An 18,441-nucleotide genomic window follows, 5' to 3' on the forward strand; every position below is an offset into this window, starting at 1 on the left:
ATACATATGGACTAGAGTCGGGCGCAGCCGGCGGACTTGTCTTTTTTCCTCATCGCCGACCATGACAGAGTCATAGCAGGGCAGGGTGCTACAAACTTGGGACCTTATGCGACGTGGACATACTTAGCAGTATTATTCGCATTCATGCAGTAGACACTTACTCATCGAGTCGTACTAGTATAAGGATTTACCAGTGTGTTCGAGCTTATCGTAATATCGTTCCCATTCAGTGGGGGGAAGCTCACGTGGAGAAATTGGACAGCCTCACTAAGAATAGCAAAGAATGCAGTAAATTCCAGTGCGCACCGCCAGCGAAATGCATTGCGATCTCACGATCCAGTACGCTACTACTTCCTCTGTGACTATCACTTTGACAACGCTCAACAATGGGACCACAAGATTTCCTGGTCAGTGACTTTTCTAGGCGACTGGATTCGTGAGGACTCACATGAAACGCCAGAAAATCAGGCAACCTAAGTCCAACAAGATCATAGCAGAGACTGCTCAAACATCGAACAAGTACGACAAGAAGACTCAAAAGCCTCCTCCACCAGTGAAGCCCCCGCCACAGAAACCGGCCAATTCACATACGAAACGATGGTGCGTTGGGTACCATTATCTTATGGGACCAAAACTGAAAAAAAAACCTCAGACGTTGAAGTGAAAGATTTATAACTTACTTCAAGTGGCGAGTGTGGGGAAGGAGCGGTACCATATTTAAATTGGAGTGTCGCGAGACTCTAGACTCGAGCCCTGTGCAGCGTGTCGGGGCCTCGTTTGTCCAGAAGAATGAGTTCGCTATAACATATGTTACATGTTACATAATAATATTCACTTGATACTTGGTACTTGATCTCTACAATGCTTGCTAGACCTTCCCGACAGATACTGAATTTGTGTTTTTCTTTTTGAGCAGTAAGTCTGTTACTTCAAGTGACATCTACTGTACCTGATTCTGAGGCTGTAGTAAATTAAATTGCCTGAGCGGTGGCCTCTTCCGAACTCTCGAGTCTCGATCTCCGTGCTCGAAATACCACTTGGACCCGTCAGTTGATAATAACTGAGATGCGGACCAAATGCAACATGTCATCTCTTGCCAAATCAGCATGATCTCACTCACTGGGATGTCTTTGGCCAAAAACATCCGCGCTTTGCTATGCTTTGCCGTACGTGCGAACAACTTGAAGCGACTATCAATTTACTTCTGATGCGTAAGGTGACCTGCATTCAATAACATCAACATATAGCAGGACCGGCGAGATATGGTTCACCTTCCCTCCCAGACCTCCCTTAGGTTTGCCACGTTGTGCAAATGTCTGAAGGCTCTCTTGAATGGACTATCTTCCATCTCCTCAAGATTGTTCAGGCGCCTGTTTGGCGTTCTGTTGAACGTCTTACGTTCCTGTCTGGCTCGAAACCCCACACGTTCAATCCTTCGACCAACTAGTGATCCCAGCACTGAGTCAGGTGTATCAGCGGAAATCGCTGCGAACAGTTTCCTAGGTGTTCCAACAGCGCTTGCCAGTGCACCCGGTGGGTTACATGTTCGCAGTCAACCAATTTATCCTTGCGGGACTCATAAATTTCTGCGACAGTCAACATTGCGTGCAGTTTAGTACCCATTAGTACCCCTTCCTTCACACTGCCAGGAGCGATTGGTCTTCAGTTGCAAGCGCCACCAGTCATGACAGTTCACCGTCGCAAAATTCCGTTCGTGGCTTCGGCTGTTCAGAGATATGGGAAGGATATACAAATGCAAGTCGTTCTTGGTGCTCCTTTTGGGGCAGCGGTTTGTTGAATAACATGCACCACATAGCAAACCTTTTGATGGATTAGAGATTATCCCGCCTCTCGTAAGACAGTATCCCAAGTAAGTGGTAATAGGTGTTCTGGTAAACGATCCGCAGCTAATGCTATGTAATTGAGACGTCAATTGCCCATCAGTACTGGTTGGACAGCTCACGTCCATCCCGAGGGTGCCCTGTATTTCTATCATCCAGTCAAGGTCAGGTCATCTTCTTGTTGTGGTTCACAAGACTTTGAATGATTTCGTTAGAGGGTCTTCACCGATACCGACGTCCAAGTGGAGGCATTCCTCAACGACCTAAACGACTGCGCAGATGATTTACTCGCTCTTGCTAGGAGCAGTGATATAGCCCTGACGAGTGACATTGAGCTGACACTGCAGCTCGGCATGAATTCAGATACTGGAGAACGAGTTTGCAGCTACTATTTTACTGACCGTGCCGAGCGTACCCTTTTCTGGCTCCATGAGTTAGATACTGAAGATCTTTTTGATGGAGTTCGAGGGGTCAAAGAGTACAGTCATATCCGTGAGTGTCTGCCCGACGTCGGAATGACCGGAAATCAATTTCCTACTACAGGTTATGTCATTGAATGCGAGTACTGGTAAACAACATCATTTGTAAGTAGTCCTTCAATTGATCTCGAGACAATCGCTGATCGACTGCTCATGCTGTATCAGTATCATCATACAAGCTAGCAAATCTGTTGCTACAGGGTGCATTGTGAGCGTTACCCTAACAGCAGAGAGGTAGAATCGAAAAACGGACTCCTTATGGAACTTAGAGAGATCATCGTGCATGCTAGTGCAGGTCAACTTATACCTCCAATTTACATCTAATTGACTTTACTTATGTGTCCGCGTAGATGTCATCACATCTGACAAGTCATTGTCGCCCTTCGGAGGCGAAGAGCTATCAAAAATACTCGAGTTGATCAATCACCTTCACGGTGCGCAGAAGTACACGATATAGCTTACTTATACGAAACAGCAGTACAACAGAAACCACTTCAACGGAGTGTCGCCCTTACTCCATATGTGTCATCGGTTTGTCTTTGACCCCTCAAACTTGCGTATTGTCCCCTCACTCATTTCCTGTCAGCACGATTTATGCAATACTTCGGTATGGTTGACCACTGCATCAGTATTTTTTGCGCTCTCATCATTCAGGAATAGCACGAGCTAAATTTTTCAACTTCTGTGGTCAACCTTGCGCACGTTTAGAAGCTGACCACTCGATATATCGCACAAGTGATGAGCATGTGGTGACATCCATAATATCATGGATAGCGGAGCTTCTATGTTTTGGTGCTCCCCATGCACAGATGATGGAACTGCAAAGAGTCTGGGTGGATAAAAGTACAACTTCACCCCGATGGAAAGATTTCAATGACAAGCTCAGCAGGGAATGGATTTCTATCACAATCTATGTGCGATAACATCTACCCCTACTTACCACGTCTGCTTCTTAAAACTGACTCGTTTACAGTCTACAGTGATGCTAACTGTGGATCTCAGCTTCCTCTCGGTGCCTAGTGTGAACGCCCAAACTTCACAATCTGTTGCGATTATCGCGGCTTATCTCTCAACGTTCTGCGTGGTCGGATCCCTGGTAGTGTCCATTTTGCTTGCAGGACAAATTCGCAAATATGGCAATGTGTCTGCCAACAGCGCTGTATGCGATACGTTTTACTGAACTGTGCTCACATTAACGATCGTCATACAGGTTGAATTTCTTACCAAAATGACGAATTCAATGCTTGGTGACAGAACGCTCGCGATTTTACACAGTCTTCCCTATGCACTACTTATGTGGGGGTGAGTACTCTTTGGTTTATCCCTTCCTATGCTCAAAGTATCATCGATTCAGGATGGTATACTTCGTCGTCGCATTTTCCTCCCTGGTGTTCAAATCTACCTCCGTTATACTTCTAGGGGTGGTTGGGGGTGGTTTGTCGATTGTCATCCTGCTCGCACTGTGGCCGATTTGGGCTGCAAGAGATTATCACGTTTCCGGTTGGCTTCGTGAACGGCTAAATTGTTCTGTATAGATGGGCGCGGCGTACGTACTCGACGACTTGTATATTACATATGTCCACTCTGAATCGAGCAAGACTTGAAGATATATTGAAAGGTCTAGGACTCGGCTATGCTCATGGTGCCTTCGAAATATTGATCGTTAACCCTCTGTCGCAACACAAGAGTCAACGCTTGGAAAATCAAGAATTTCTTGCGTTATATCTTCACGTTCTGTAAGTAAAAACGCGATTCAACCGCAATAACTATCTGTATGCTCTACTGACTGCTCATTCCTAGCAATCTTGCCCCACATATTTCCAAAAATGATCGGGGATTGATTGGAGATGGCATCGCTTACCCAATTGATGATTGCCAGTGTGTGAATGAAACTGAAGTCGGTCGTGCCGCACTATCTCTCAACAGCTTGACCGATCGATCGATCGACGGCTAAGAGATGCCAACTCCCGTCAGTACGATCCCAAATGTGAGTGCCGTCTGTTCAGCACTTGTTGCTCGATCCCATTAGCGCTGAAGATCAGAGACGCTCTTCGAGCGACGTTCCGCAGTGGATTGACCCGCCCCATAGCATGGCGTCAGCATCAGCTATACCAGCTTGCACGCATGGCGCAGAATGAACGGGAGCTCATTTGCGATGCCCTGCACAAGGACCTTGGAAAGCCAAAAACAGAAGTCCTCGTGGGTGAAGTGGGCGCCATCATTCAGATAGCTGTGAAGAATGCAGAGCAACTCCCAGAGTGGGCCAAGACTGAATATCCTGAGGTGCCTGATTGGCAGAAGTCGTGGAAGCCAACGTGAGCGATCGGATGGTTGAATCCGATACATCAATGTGACTGATGATGACCTATGATAAATACGCTAGGCTCTACAAGGCCCCGAGGGGGACCGTGCTGATAATCTCGTGAGACAGAAGGTACTATCTACATTCCGCTTCCTGATATCGCGCTTGAACAGGCCATGGAACGCCCCTATGATCCTCACTTTCCAACATCTCATTGGCGCAATCGCAGCAGGCTGCACTGCCGCACTGAAGCCCTCCGAGCTTGTCCCAACTTTCTCACAGCTCTTGGAGGAAATTGTGCCCAAGTACCTCGACCCAAATGCGTACCAGGTTGTCAATGGTGCTGTGCCTGAAACTTCAAAGCTTCTCGAGCTTCAGTGGGACCATATTTTCTACACGGGAAATAGCAGGGTCGCCAGGATCGTCGCCAGCGCTGCGGCTAAGCACTTGACGCCGCTGGCGCTGGAATTGGGTGGGAAGAGTCCCGTCATCATCGACTCCGCATATGATATCGACATTGCTGCAAAAAGAATCTTGTGGGGCAAGTGCAGAAATGCAGGACAGGCAAGTCGATTGGGCCTCTTGTCTAATTCAGCAAGGCGCAACGGACTGAACGGGAATTTTGGAAGGTCTGCGTGGCGCCTGACTATGTCCTCGTGCAGCGGGACAAGCAGGATGAGCTGGCAAAAGCCTTCCAGAAGCATTACAAGGCCTTCTTCCCCGACGGTGCGCTGGATTCGCCATTGTTTGGAAGCATCGTGTCGGAATTGCACCATAAACGCCTCACATCACTTCTCTCCCGCACAAAGGGCGAGATTGTTCTCCAGGGTCGCGCTGACTCTGCGAGGAGGAGACTTGAGCCCACCATCGTTAAGGGCGTTGCAGACGGCGACTCCTTGCTAGAAGAGCCAGTATTGCCTTGTGTAGATGGACATGTGATCCTGACAGCATGCCATTTACAGAGAAATCTTTGGTCCGATATTGCCTTTGGTGCCTGTGGATTCTTTGCAGCAGGCGATCGATTTCGTCAATGCACGGTAAGTGTTTCTCATCCCCATACTTAATCCAACTTGCCGTTCGGCTGACTTTCCGCACAAAGACCTCATCCGTTAGTTCTGTATGCTTTTAGCGACAACGAAAGTCTGAAGCAACAGCGTACGTTTTACTTAGCTGATCCGGTTGATTCATGCTGAAACGTTACAATCAAATTTTAAAAAGTTGTCTCAGAAACACAGAGCGGTGGTATTGTTTTCAATGATACCGTCCAACAGCTCTCTGGTATGTTTCCTGGCGGTATTAACATCATACTTAGATTGACACTTCTATCGGCCAGTAAATGAACTACCATTTACGGGGGTAGGCGAGTCAGGCTGTGAGATTTCCACTCCACCTGGGAGCGCAGAGAATGCCACTGACGCTGAGTGCCGTGACAGATGGATACCAGTTTATGAAACACACGTACGATACGTTCACGCAGCTTCGTAGCTCAATTGACATGCCGACGGAGTGAGTCCTTCTTTCAGTCGACTTTTTGTTTGATCTCAACCTGGATAGGGCTGAGCCATACCTGGCAAGTCGGTATCCGCCTTACTCGGAGGAGGCAGTGAAAGCCCTAACTGCTGCAGTGTATATGCCCATTCAACCGAGCCTGTGAGAAGAGATCAACGAGGATGAAACGCTATTTTTGATTCGAATACCACTGTATAATATTTTGAGATCCAAGCCATCTTGTATACGGACTACCTGCTGTACCAATGATGTATTTTCATGTACCCACAGTTTCATTTCGGAACAGGATGTACAGCTGTGCGAGACGTACCCCAGATACCATGGTCAGAACAATGAACAGGATGTCATGTTATGGATCGGATGCTGTGCCTAGAAGAAGCGGGAGATGTTGGGGATAAGCATTGGATGCGCGATCAGCCTCTCGAGAAAACTCTTTGATGGAAGTGACATACCACAGCAATACCACAAATTCGATGTGGTTGCAAGTTTCGAAAGCAACTCTGCGAACATCCAAAGAAAGCCCGACATGTCTGACTATTGTTTGCGCAACACCTCAATCCCTTAGGTGCGAACTCGGTGAAGAACTGCAGCGCTTGCACGCCGATGCCAATGTCATCAACCATGAACTTCAACGTGAAACTTGGCCAATGTCGAGTGCAAGACACGAAGATACGCAATTGCTGGGTTGGTTCGCCAACACTTTGAAATGCTTCTTAGTTGCAGACAAATCAGCCTCGCGATCGACGTATTGTGATCATTGTCTGCTGTTTGAGTCGTTCAACGAACACGTTTCAAACATGTAGGGATGCTCTAAGCATCAAATACATAAATGTATAAGCGAATTTGATGATAAAAATACGTGCCTAGGAGTGGTTGGCAGAAGGCTGGGAGGTGCCGTTTAGTTGACGATGTGGCTAGTGTAGGTCGTCCTGAATGACGGTCGAAGAGTCGGAGACTAAATGCAACATGACCACAGAATATTAGCGATAAGTTGAGAAAAAGAGGATGAATACAGCGAACTACTTCACAGCATAAAGCTCGGTGCCATCTTGATAAGGCGCGATTCTGGGAGGTCAGCAAAAAATCGGATAAAGAGAAGGGAACTGCAGATGATACCAGGAAGAGATTGAAGACGACGAGTCTAGTACTTGGTTGAATACCGTGTGGGAGTGCCACTGCACTACAAGACGCTGATTTCAATGTCGAATCTGAGATTGACTTGAACACGAATAATTTTTTGGTAGTGTGGCAGAGGCGAGTCCTGACCCCAGTATGGGGAAAAGTAGGGGAAAGGCTGAGGCTAAGCCCGAGGAGAGTGACGGTGATGATGATAAGTGGCTAGGGTTTTCGCTCAGGCTAATTAGCAAGGGTATCACATGACTGGCTAAAAAGCGGCCGCTAGTTAATATCCTCCTCCCGGGCTACCTGGCCAAAAGCTGGCTAATTATTCGCTGCATAGTTTTATCCTGAACCATACTGCGCAGTCCGTGGTTAAGCCGTGCAACGAATACGGAGATAAAGCAAGGAAGACGTGCCGGTAGAGGATTTGAACGGCGGCCTCCCATCTGACTCGACTCTGCATTGAACAAAACATTCAGCTAAAATTGCACCGCGTTCATTAGGTGAAGTCCCGAGCCAAAAAAAAGTCTTCACAAGCCCCTGCGATGCTCGAAAAATCGGCGACAAAGCCTCTCAAAAAGATGCAAGGACATACTGAAGACGTCAGTGGCATCCTACACCTGCCTGATAAACGACGGATCATCACCTCTTCAAGGGATGGCTCACTTCGAGTCTGGGACTTGAAAAGTGGAATGCAAGTTGGGGATGCCTGGAAGGACGAAGGAAGTGAAGGGGTGTTAGCCATAGCACTCTCGCCGGACAGCAAGACGGTAGCAAGCGGGAGTTGGGATGACGTAGTGAGATTGTGGAACATTGACACAGGCAAAGTCGTCAAAAAATGGACGGGGCATAAATGGGGAGTGCGGTCTGTCTGCTGGAGTCCAGACGGAAGCCGAGTGGTGAGCGGACCTCAAGATGGGACAGTAAGATTGTGGGACGTCGAGAGCGGAAAGACAATCATCGGACCAATTGCCGAGGCAGGAAACATCATTCCCTCCGTGTGGGCGGTTTCTTACTCGCCTGATGGCACAATGATCGCAACGGCCGGGAACTCGCTGAAAATCTGGGATGCCAACACAAGCGAATTGATCAAAACGCTCGTATACGTAGGTGCAAGTTCGAGTCTGAGCCTGGTATGGACCTCGGATGGAGAGACTCTTATCTCCGGAGGTAGTTACGGCCGGATCAGGAAGTTCGACACCGCCACATGGACCGAAACCACTGTTCTTGAGGGGCACGAAGATGGTGTCTATGCGATTTCATTATCACCGAACGAGCGCATCCTCGCAAGCACATCGTTGGACAAGACAGCGCGACTATGGAACCTCGAAACCAATCAGCCCATCGGACCGCCTCTACACCATGAAGACGGTGTGATGTGCGTGGCTTTTTCTGCAGATGGAAAGTTCCTCGCCACTGGCTGCTACGACCACCACGTATACACATGGGATGTCTCTGCTAAAGTCAGAGAAGCTGGCCTTGGTCACCTTCTGTCACATAATGTAAGCTTCGATACATTCCATCCGAAGTAACACTGGACAGCCTTACTTACCTTCGTTCATCCCAGAATGCTGTCAACAAGCCATTCAAAGATGTATGACATATATTTCTTGACTTTTTGCGTCATTCTGAGGATCTATATCCTAGGCTGATGCTACACGACACCGAGCCCCGCAAAGGCCAACCCAGAAAATCGATAGTGTTCATCGACTACCCCCAGGGTTTTTTGACGATGTAAATGATCTCCATCTGTAATTTGACGGTTTCTTTGACCATTTTTTATCAGTTCTCTACCTCGCGCGGGCGACGTGATCATGGCACCACAGTACCACATGAACGCACTCTCCTCGATCGCTTACCTTCCTTCCTGCGCCGCCGCTCCGATTCACACAGGAAAACTGAGCGCGGCGCAAAGTTTCAATCCCCCCCTCGCAGCTGGTCCAAAAATATCGTCTCCAACATGTTACGCAGACAAGGTGAATCGGATATCCCGTTGCGAGAGCCACCAATTGTCGACGTCCCGTGCACAGCGGGCAAACGTGTATGTTTTTTCCTTCTCGGTTCTTCTTATTAGTGACATATTTTTCACGCAGAGGAACTATCACGCAAGAGGGAAGACAGCAGGCAGATCCTCTCGACCTCGCAATACCTGTGTCATGCAACAAGCCAGCGGAGCAACACAGAGCTCACAGCCACCATCACAGCAAGCCTCAACATCCGCGGCACTTCCCACAGTCGCCACTACCACATTAGCAACTGGAACATCGCCGTACCCTGATATCACCATACGTCAGGCCGGATGCTGGACGCGCCTTTGGCTCTGGATTGGTTGCGTCTCTGTTCAATACACAGACAATCAACATTAGGGAAGAGGCATTCTTTTGCGCCGTTGGCGTTTTCTATGGTTTAATTCAGTCCCCTATGGCTCTCCTGCAATCCATCGTTGTATTTCTTCACTTGTTCTGCTACCTTTTTTGTTCTTTGTTTATTGCCCTACGTAGGCACTGCACCACGCTTCATGGGACATGCCGGATACAGATGAGCCACGGAGCCAAGTCCACTGGCAGGCAGGTCTATAATTGTACCATGACAAAAACTCCTGCGCGAAGACGATTAGAGGGTATTGATCACTCCCCTGGATCACAAGCCACTCCATACAGAAGCAAGTAAAACACTATGAAGCGTGCCGGAGGGTAGTTCGATCCAAATCCACTGCGACTATCTGCAGTACATTTCATAGCATGTCATAAATCATGATCTTCGATTGTATCAATGTATCGATCTATTGATCTATCTTCACGCTTAATCAATTTGACCATACCTCTTTAGTAGCGATTGATGTATCAGCATTTTCGCTACGCTAGTAGCAAGTAATATATCATTACCCCAGCTACAGGTGGTGCATATTATGAGAAAGCGAGACTTGGGCGCTTTATGAAGACAGCCCGTGCTCAAGCTGTGAATGGAACACAGGGATAAAGACGCACCGGTAGAGGACTTGAACAGCGACCTTCCTCCTCACTCAACTCTGCGTTACACGAAACACCCACTCCGTTTCAGTTTTCATTCCGCACGCAGTCGTTCTGAGTAAAATCAAGTACCTCTGCTATGGTGAGACACGGCCTTAGCTCTTGGTGTAGCGCATATACTTGTTTCGCGAGAGTAACCGAGGGATTTTTGCAAAGATACTTGCCGAGGTATCGTTTGCAAAACGCATGATGATACCACGATAGGCGAAGCTTCAAGTGATGGATGTCTCAAAGATATTTCTCGCCGGTGATGGAGACAAGCGCAGGTGAAGAAACACAGGAATGTGAGCTTGATAGCAGGACTACTAGATGCAATGCCGATATGCCGATATCGATGATGACACTGCGCGCACATTGTTAGAAAGATTGGGCGCTTGATCTACACAGCCCGTGCTCAAGCTGTGAACATGAGGACTAAAGCAAGGGAGACACACCTTGAGCAGCGACCTCCTCGACTCTGCATTGGAGTAAACACCCACTCTGTTCAGCTCTCATCCATTCTCTGCACGTTCGTTCTGTGTACGAATTAAATACGAGGCTGGGTAAGTGATGGCATTCGTTTAATGAGTAAGAGCTAAAATTGTACGGCACCCATTAGGTGAAGTCCCTGAGCCAAAGTCATGTCTTCACCAGCCTCTACGAAGCAAAAGAAACCAGCAACGAAGCCCAAGCCTCTACAAAAGATGCGAGGACACGCTTCGATCGTCAGTGTCATCTTACGCCTGCCTGGTGAACGGTGGATCATCACCTGTTCATGGGATGGTTCAATTCAAATCTGGGACTTGCAGAGTGGAACGCAGATTGGGGACGCATGGGAGGACGAAGGAAGTGGAGAAGTGTTGGCCATAGCACTGTCGCCGGACGGCAAGACAGTAGCAAGCGGAAATCAGGATGGCGCAGTGAGATTGTGGAACATCGACACCGGCAAGGTTATCAAAAAATGGATTGGGCAAAAAAAGATGTGTAGTCTGTCTGCTGGAGTACAGACGGAATGCGAGTGATGAGCGGATCCTTGGATATGACATTCAGAGTGTGGAATGTCGAGAGCGGAAAGACGATGTTTGGGCCAATCGAGACGCCAACGGAGGATACCATCATGGCAGCAATTTGTTACTCACCTGATGGAACGATGATTGCGACGGGCACCGACAAACTGAAAATCTGGGATGCCAACACAGGCGAACTCCTCAAAACACTCCAGAATAAAGTTTCCTGCCTTGCATGGACGTCGAATGGAAAGACCCTTATCGCCGGCATGGCAGAAGGCAACTCTATCAGGAAATTCAACACCGCCACCTGGACCGAAACCGCTGTTCTGGACGGGCATGAAAGAGTTGTCGAGAACATCTCACTATGTCCCAATGAGCGCATCCTCGTAAGCGTATCCTGGGACAAGACAGCGCGACTATGGAACTTCAACAACAATCAGCCCATCGGACCACCCCTCCACCATGAAGACGAGGTACAAAGCGCGGCCTTTTTCTGCCGACGGAAAGTTGCTCGTCACTGGCTGTGTGACAGACGGCCACATATATACCTGGGATGTCTCTGCTATCGTTAGGGAAGCTGGCCTCGATGCCCTTCTGTTACACAATGTAAGCTTGGACACAATTCATCCCCAATTGGCAATCACACTGACGGCCTTATCCTTTCAGGTGGTATGTTGTGTCAGGTTCCTTCCACAGCCTTCCTCACTCATCTTCGTTCATCACAGAACACTGTCAAAAAGCCATTCATAAATGTATGTCATGTATTTCTTGACAATTTGTGTGATTTTGAGTATCTACATCCCAGGCTGATCCACGACGCCGAGCCCCGCAAACTGGAGGCGCTCGTCGACTACCCCCAGGGTTTTTTGACGATGTACGAAATCTCTATCTATAATTTAATGATTCCTTTGACCGATATTTTTTCAGTTCTCTACCTCCCACAGAACCCCATCCCATGGACGACGACAGGGAGAAACTGAGCGCGACACTCAATCCCGACGCAGCCCTCTCAGCTGGGCTCAAAATTTACTATCGGGCATGCTACGCAGACGAGGTGGATCGCATTTGCCACCAATAGTCGAGGTCCCGCTCACAGCGGGCAAGCCTGTACGTGTTTCCCCCCTCTAGATTCCTCATCGTTAACACAACTCGACACAGAGGGACTATCACGCAAGAGGGAAGAAGAAAGCCACCAGCTCCTCTCGACCTCCCAACCCTCCGAATCCAGTGCAGCAACACAACGGAGCAACGCAGAGCACATCATCTCCTCAGCAACCACCTGCCGCGGCCACTGACATCCACGACGCTTCCCGCAGCTACTGGCACTGCAGTGCCGGCTGGAACAAACTCGCCTCCTGACATAACCATCAGACGGGCTGGATGGCGGACGCGTTTTCTGTTGTGGGTTTGCTGCGTGCCGATACAGAACACGGCAGGCCAACCTTAGGGAAGCAACATTCCGTGCATCGCTGTCATTTGCTGTTGTCTCGTAGTCCAGTTATCCATGGCTTGTTGTTTGTTGTGCGGACCAGTATCCATCAGCGTTATATCATATTACGCCTATCGAAAGAATGCAAAAGTTTGTCGTGAAACTCCTATCATTGCACATTGTCCTGCTACACAAGGAAAGCGCGCTTAGCCAGTTACATGAAAATATAAACTACAATATGAACCCCGTAACGACCATGCACTAGAAGGAACGTCTATCTTCATTCGCCTAAGGTCTACCTAGGGGAGGCACCTGCTGTCAACGGAAGACCTGCTCATAGCAGCAAGGGCTTTCGTCCTGAAAAACATGCGCGTCCTACTTGAATACTTAGCATAACAGAGCCGTACTGCTAGGTTGACGAATTGTCCGCTAATTCACATCCATATGTTCCGTTTAATAAACTGGAGCCAGTTATGGGGATCAGAGGATAGGTAGCAATAAACCATATCGACTGCGACTGGCTAATATTCACGTTAAATGGCACTGCAAGGACACTTACACCTATGCCCATCATGACGGTGGGGCTAACCGGGATCAAGTGACGGAGTGCGACGCTAAGATGATGGTACGCACGTAGATTGTGATTCCAATTGAGATTTTTCATGTACACCCATATTTGAAAAACCGTTCGGGTGCGTTTGGCATGCTCGCTGAAAAAGAGAAAGACTGGGGGTCAGTGGATTAAAGCCAGTGACCTAGTCGTACAACGATTTCCGGCATCGAGACGGGCAGAAGGTAGACCGAAAAAGTTGTAACGTTCTAAGTACATAGAAAATGAATGAGCTGTGCGCTTAGGAACTGAATCAAAAACATACTGAAGCGTTTGCTATGGTACAAATGATGAATCTTCAGGGGAGCACGTAATGTATAAAGATTTGCGTACCGATGACGCCAGTGGGATGAAGGAAAGTATTCTCCGGAAACGTGCAATACTTTAGAAGATAAACGTTTCGAACGGCTCGCAGGCAAGGGGCTGGATCGCATCATCTATGAACACCTGTCCGGGACCCTCTTTACTGCCAGTCGTCCAGAATGTAGACACACTTTCTGTGGCAGGGGTAACACAACCAACTTACCCAATTGTATTGCCTTCGCAACTAGGTCGAATAGATCTAAAAGCTGAACCGGGGATGATTCGGGCTGTTGCGCAGACTCCGAGAGAAGGAACTCTATGCACATGGAGACATACACTGCCGCTCCGCATGGAGAAGCGAGGATAAGGAAGGAGATCCTCTTGCGCAGCGAGTGACCCTCTCGGATATGGATGGAACTTGACGAGCTCCTGAAGTCAGGTAGGCAGTCGAGAGTTGAAGTTGTCTTCCCTATGTTATGGTGAGATACTCCCAAAGCTCGTGGTGCGGCGCGCATACCTAATTGACGAAAGGAATAGATGGCAGATGATCGGAGCAGCGCGTTCCTGTATGATGGTTCATTGGGTGATACCGATGAATGACCTTAACGATGTTTCTAAGGAGGATGACGGATCTGGCCGTGCTGTTCGGCTCTGAGCAGAAATGTAGCACAGACAAAGACCAGAGAATCCCATTGAGCTGGAAGAAACCATGAATGCAGGCTTTGGTGATAGTAGAACTACCAGATGCATTGCTGAGAATGACAATCGAGATAAGAAAACTGTGCATATTGTGAGAAAACAGAACTTGAGCGCTTGATATGCACAGCCTGTGTTTAAGCTGTGGAATGACGAGGATTTGAACAACGATCTCCCTCCCGACTCAACTCTTCATTGAAGGAAAACTTACCACTCCGTATCAGTTGTCAATCCGCACGCATTCGTTCGGTATAAAATCAAGTAACTCTGAGTAAGTGATAGCATTTGTTTGACGGGTAAAAGCTGAAATTGTACCCCGCACATTAGGTGAAGTCCCTGAACTGAAATCATGTCTTCCCGAGTCCCTGCGAAGCAAGATAAATCAGCGACAAAGCCTCACCAGAAGATGTAAGGACGTACTGAACACGTCAGTGGCATCGTACGACTGCCTGATAAACCGTGGATCATTACCAGTTTAGAACATGGCTCACTTCGACTCTGGGACATGGATAGTGGTACTTTGTTCAGGACTTCGCACGCACGTTGTCTCGCATAATGAGCGTGTTCTTGAGATCGCCGAGAAAGGGGGGGCGAGGTAAGTGGAAATTCGTACCAGTCCTCTATGATGCGTCTCACTTGCGTCAATTTCGTCTGAGACCATCATCTGTGAACAACATTTCTGATTTGTCTCACGATGATGGTGTCAGGTGAATTCAGAAAATTTCCCCCCGGTCTGCATATTTCCTTTCGCGCTCTTCTCCGTTAGCTTCTTATTCCGTATAACCATGCCGAACATGAAACCTACTACTTCATCGTTGATTGCACTAGTAAGTTTGATGGCTACTACGTATGAACGTCTGGACACTGACAATGTTCCAGCACGGTTCATGCCCCTCTTCAGATAGAAGTTCAAGCTCGTCGGACTTCATCAAACTGGACTCGCGGCATATGGCTGGGGACGACGTGAAACTGAAGCTGCGTCCGGTCTGTATCGCCATGAAGAAGGCGGCGACTGTCATCCATGCTCGACCCCACACGTTGACGGCTGCTGTGAAGACGATGACTCGGGCTCTTACTGGCTTTAGGAAAGGGGTGAGTCGGTCTTTTCTTTTGATTGTGGTGTTAAACTCGTCAATTGTTTCAGAGGTTGGATAAAGAGGAGGTCTGCATGGCTAGTCCTCATCGAGATATGTTTAGGAGGAGGACTTCAGTCAGGATCAGGCCAGAAGAGGTCAGTACATCAGCAGTAGCTTTGGCATGGACAGGCACTAATGAAATTCACGTCAGCCGTTCTACAGCCTTCCAAACCTATACTTCTCCGTGCACACTCTACCTATGGAAAAGGTGCGTTTATTCATTTCAGGTCTTTGAACCCTCCTGACGTCCTCGGGCCAAGACTGTTGGACATCACGCGGGAAGAAGGATCACATCCAGGTCACCGTCCTCGATCGTCCATAGACATAAACGATCTCGTAAGCCACGCTGTCGAACCACTTTCGATGTGACGGAATTCGTTGAGGCCGTTGCGCCATTATTGTCACCTGCGCCCTCGTCGCTACCTGTGCCCTCATTGCCATCTGCGGCCGCGCACGTCCCTCTCGCTGATCCCACCCCTGAAGAGCGTGAATCATCCCAGCGCATTCCAGGCTATCTCGAGTCCACACAGGGTATTCGCCGCTTTGCGCACTGGGCCGACTGCGCATTCCATCACACCATGGTCTTCCTAGCGCTCGTCGTCGCGCTCGTGTGGTACAAGGCTGATGTGGGCGTTCCGGTGGCTTGTGGGCTCATGTCCAGGTTCATGTATGTTTGGTCGGGCTTCCAGTTGGACTCCAGATTGAGATGATCGACAGAGTTTGTACTTGTTGGCGAAGGGTCGGCGTTTGCGAACCACACGGCGCTTATTAAAGGTTGTGAAGGAGAAGTGAGGATTGCCTGGTGGAGAGATGACTGATGATAGAGGATCGCAATGTAGTCTAGCTATTACGTACACAGTATATATACATCTCGGTTTGTGGATGCTCTAGGTACTACATAATCCTGAACTGGAGCAATTTTATCAGAAACGCTGGTCAGAATATCGTCTACAATCTTGTTCTAATAGGAGGTATCAGTTTGGAAAGTGAATCAAACGAACATCTCCTACCCAGATAGTATCCTGAATTGTATGACCCTCATCGCTAAGCACGAAATCGGTAACCTCAAGACTCAAGTATTCGACTTATTCGTATGTCCATCGCGTTGTCAAGTTTCCATGCGTGCATGGTGTTTACTTACTTGCAATGTGCTTGATCATACCCACATACATACATTTCTTGCGTACATGCGATGCGCAGGTTGTACTTGCATATATGGGAGTTGATACGTTGCACTCAGCTGCAGTCTGCAGATCTGAGTGCCCAGCGGTCGAAGTGGCTGTGCTCTGGTCATCTCGGGACACTTTTGAATCTTCCGCTCATGCGTCATCCGAAAGTTAGTACCCGCTCACTTGTAAGAAACATATACCTGCGCGCAGATGTCTTTTTATATTATTTTCACCAACTGTAACACTCTCACCGTTACTTACAAATTGTTTCACCATGTTCAGAAACTTGCTTGGGAACGTCATCAACCCATTACTAGTGAGTTACTCAAACGAGCTGCTTGAACGATCAAAGGTGGGCGGGCTGTCAAAAGTTTGCTGAGCGTGCTCTATTTATGGCATTTCTACCTGGCACAGACTCGTTGTGTGAGTTGCCAAATTTCTTCAAAGGCTTTTCGACCACATCGTTGATCCACGCCCGTCCTGCAGAATTTTGAAAGATGATCGCCAAGTTCAATGTTGACACCACGAGACATTATCCAAAATCGTCTGAGTAAACGGTGCCCTGGATCATCAAGTCTGTCGGTTGTTTCGTATGATCCAACCTGCTCGGCCTCACTACTTCTCATGATTGGTGCATGCCTAGTGGCGATACTGAGTTGTATGTGAGCTCGGGAGAAATATTCTGGTAAAAGGACAGACGTATGATCTCCATCATCATGAAAAGACAGGTAGAAGTCTGCGAGCCACTGTTGTGCAATATGCACACATGCTAGAATTTTAATGGCACACACTTTGCTTGAACTGCCGTCAACGAGACGCAGTAACTGCCACGTTAGCTTTCGTCAATGATAGATATACATGGCGTATGTGCACATTTTGGCCGCGACCAGGTACGAAGAGAGTGGGACAAGAGACTAATTATTGTCCTGCTACCCACAAACGCGGGTACAAGTTTACCTAGACTGATGCGCTACGTCTATAAGTACCCACCTCTGCACTGGAATATTAGACTACTCACTGAAACACAGTCACTCGCCCAAACACCTGCCGGTAGTCGAGCACGTGTTCCAAGTTCTCCGTGATTGCTTGCTAGCGGATGACCTTCATGATGCGATATTGCACCTCGACATCGAACGAGTTGGGGTTGAGCACCATAATCTCGCGCTGCCAGTCGAGCTCGGCTTGCTGTGCGTGGTCGCGGTGCCACTGCGGGAGCCCTGTGATAGGTGCGAGGTTTGTTTGGCTGCGGAAGCCGTGTCGAATCACATCTGAGTGGGAAAATACATACAAAAGCAAGGTAAGAATTAACCACTGTGCATCCTTGGGACGTTGACAGCTGATTCACCCTGCACGGAATTTAGGTTGGCTACTTAGTGAAAGCTCAGGATGAGCAACGCACCTAGGCTGCAAAATGGAAGGTGTCCTCGTCGTTCTTCTCATTCGTATCGATAGCATGGTGTTCCCGCACCTGCTGCACGAGCTCAGTGGAGTAGTATACTAGTAGTATACGAGTTTCTGCAAGTAGCTCGATGTGGCAGACATGTCGAGTGCGACAGGTACGGTAAGCCTTAAAGCGGCCGTCTTGTAGAGGTGCAAATGCCAATGCGAGAGTGTCTTGAGGAGAAAGCTGCAAGTGTTAATGTTGTAAGCGTTTTAAGTGCTCAGTCCTGGCAGCTCAAACGGGGTCAGCCATAGCATTTGCGACGAGACGCGAATTTGCGAATAGACAAGTAGACATCGTTCGTGGCAAACGGTGGTACCGACTAGGAAGACTGCACGTGGCTGTGTTCAGAACTTGATCAGCTGTAATTTATGCGAGTCAGCGTATGG

General features: G+C 48.4%; 5 protein-coding genes across 5 annotated transcripts; 3 read left to right on the forward strand and 2 right to left on the reverse strand.

Moving 5' to 3' along the window:
• The first annotated feature begins 2,069 nt into the window (after window positions 1–2,069).
• On the forward strand, window positions 2,070–3,941 carry EDB91DRAFT_697109 (uncharacterized protein). The gene is made up of 11 exons (XM_041328125.1): window positions 2,070–2,333; window positions 2,385–2,409; window positions 2,521–2,528; window positions 2,590–2,615; window positions 2,671–2,754; window positions 2,807–2,851; window positions 2,907–2,927; window positions 2,981–3,234; window positions 3,294–3,479; window positions 3,531–3,622; window positions 3,675–3,941. The coding sequence occupies exons 2-11, from the start codon at window positions 2,398–2,400 to the stop codon at window positions 3,853–3,855; spliced, it is 909 nt and encodes a 302-aa protein (XP_041181875.1). The 5' UTR covers window positions 2,070–2,333; window positions 2,385–2,397; the 3' UTR covers window positions 3,856–3,941.
• A 200-nt stretch (window positions 3,942–4,141) lies between these two features.
• On the forward strand, window positions 4,142–6,276 carry EDB91DRAFT_1327075 (aldehyde dehydrogenase; the record flags this gene model as incomplete). Its single annotated transcript, XM_041325241.1, has 11 exons — window positions 4,142–4,307; window positions 4,358–4,635; window positions 4,704–4,742; window positions 4,796–5,186; window positions 5,252–5,529; window positions 5,585–5,659; window positions 5,722–5,777; window positions 5,841–5,900; window positions 5,956–5,994; window positions 6,056–6,128; window positions 6,177–6,276. The coding sequence occupies exons 1-11, from the start codon at window positions 4,278–4,280 to the stop codon at window positions 6,274–6,276; spliced, it is 1,419 nt and encodes a 472-aa protein (XP_041181876.1). The 5' UTR covers window positions 4,142–4,277.
• A 6,586-nt stretch (window positions 6,277–12,862) lies between these two features.
• On the reverse strand, window positions 12,863–13,663 carry EDB91DRAFT_1108269 (uncharacterized protein). Its single transcript, XM_041317542.1, has 2 exons — window positions 13,331–13,663; window positions 12,863–13,281 (listed from the first exon to the last, which is right to left on the reverse strand). Exons 1-2 carry the CDS (start codon window positions 13,369–13,371, stop codon window positions 13,107–13,109), a joined length of 216 nt encoding a protein of 71 aa, XP_041181877.1. The 5' UTR covers window positions 13,372–13,663; the 3' UTR covers window positions 12,863–13,106.
• A 362-nt stretch (window positions 13,664–14,025) lies between these two features.
• EDB91DRAFT_697640 (uncharacterized protein) lies at window positions 14,026–14,567 on the reverse strand. The gene is made up of 2 exons (XM_041328127.1): window positions 14,128–14,567; window positions 14,026–14,074 (listed from the first exon to the last, which is right to left on the reverse strand). The coding sequence occupies exon 1, from the start codon at window positions 14,395–14,397 to the stop codon at window positions 14,128–14,130; it is 270 nt and encodes an 89-aa protein (XP_041181878.1). The 5' UTR covers window positions 14,398–14,567; the 3' UTR covers window positions 14,026–14,074.
• A 205-nt stretch (window positions 14,568–14,772) lies between these two features.
• Window positions 14,773–16,221, forward strand: EDB91DRAFT_697556 (uncharacterized protein). The gene is made up of 5 exons (XM_041328126.1): window positions 14,773–15,133; window positions 15,186–15,398; window positions 15,451–15,537; window positions 15,594–15,650; window positions 15,703–16,221. The coding sequence occupies exons 1-5, from the start codon at window positions 15,092–15,094 to the stop codon at window positions 16,150–16,152; spliced, it is 849 nt and encodes a 282-aa protein (XP_041181879.1). The 5' UTR covers window positions 14,773–15,091; the 3' UTR covers window positions 16,153–16,221.
• The last annotated feature ends 2,220 nt before the right edge of the window (window positions 16,222–18,441 follow it).

The sequence above is a fragment of the Suillus paluster genome (assembly GCF_016628075.1).
Source record: "Suillus paluster strain FC165 chromosome Unknown EDB91scaffold_6, whole genome shotgun sequence".
Classification (NCBI taxonomy): domain Eukaryota; kingdom Fungi; phylum Basidiomycota; class Agaricomycetes; order Boletales; family Suillaceae; genus Suillus; species Suillus paluster.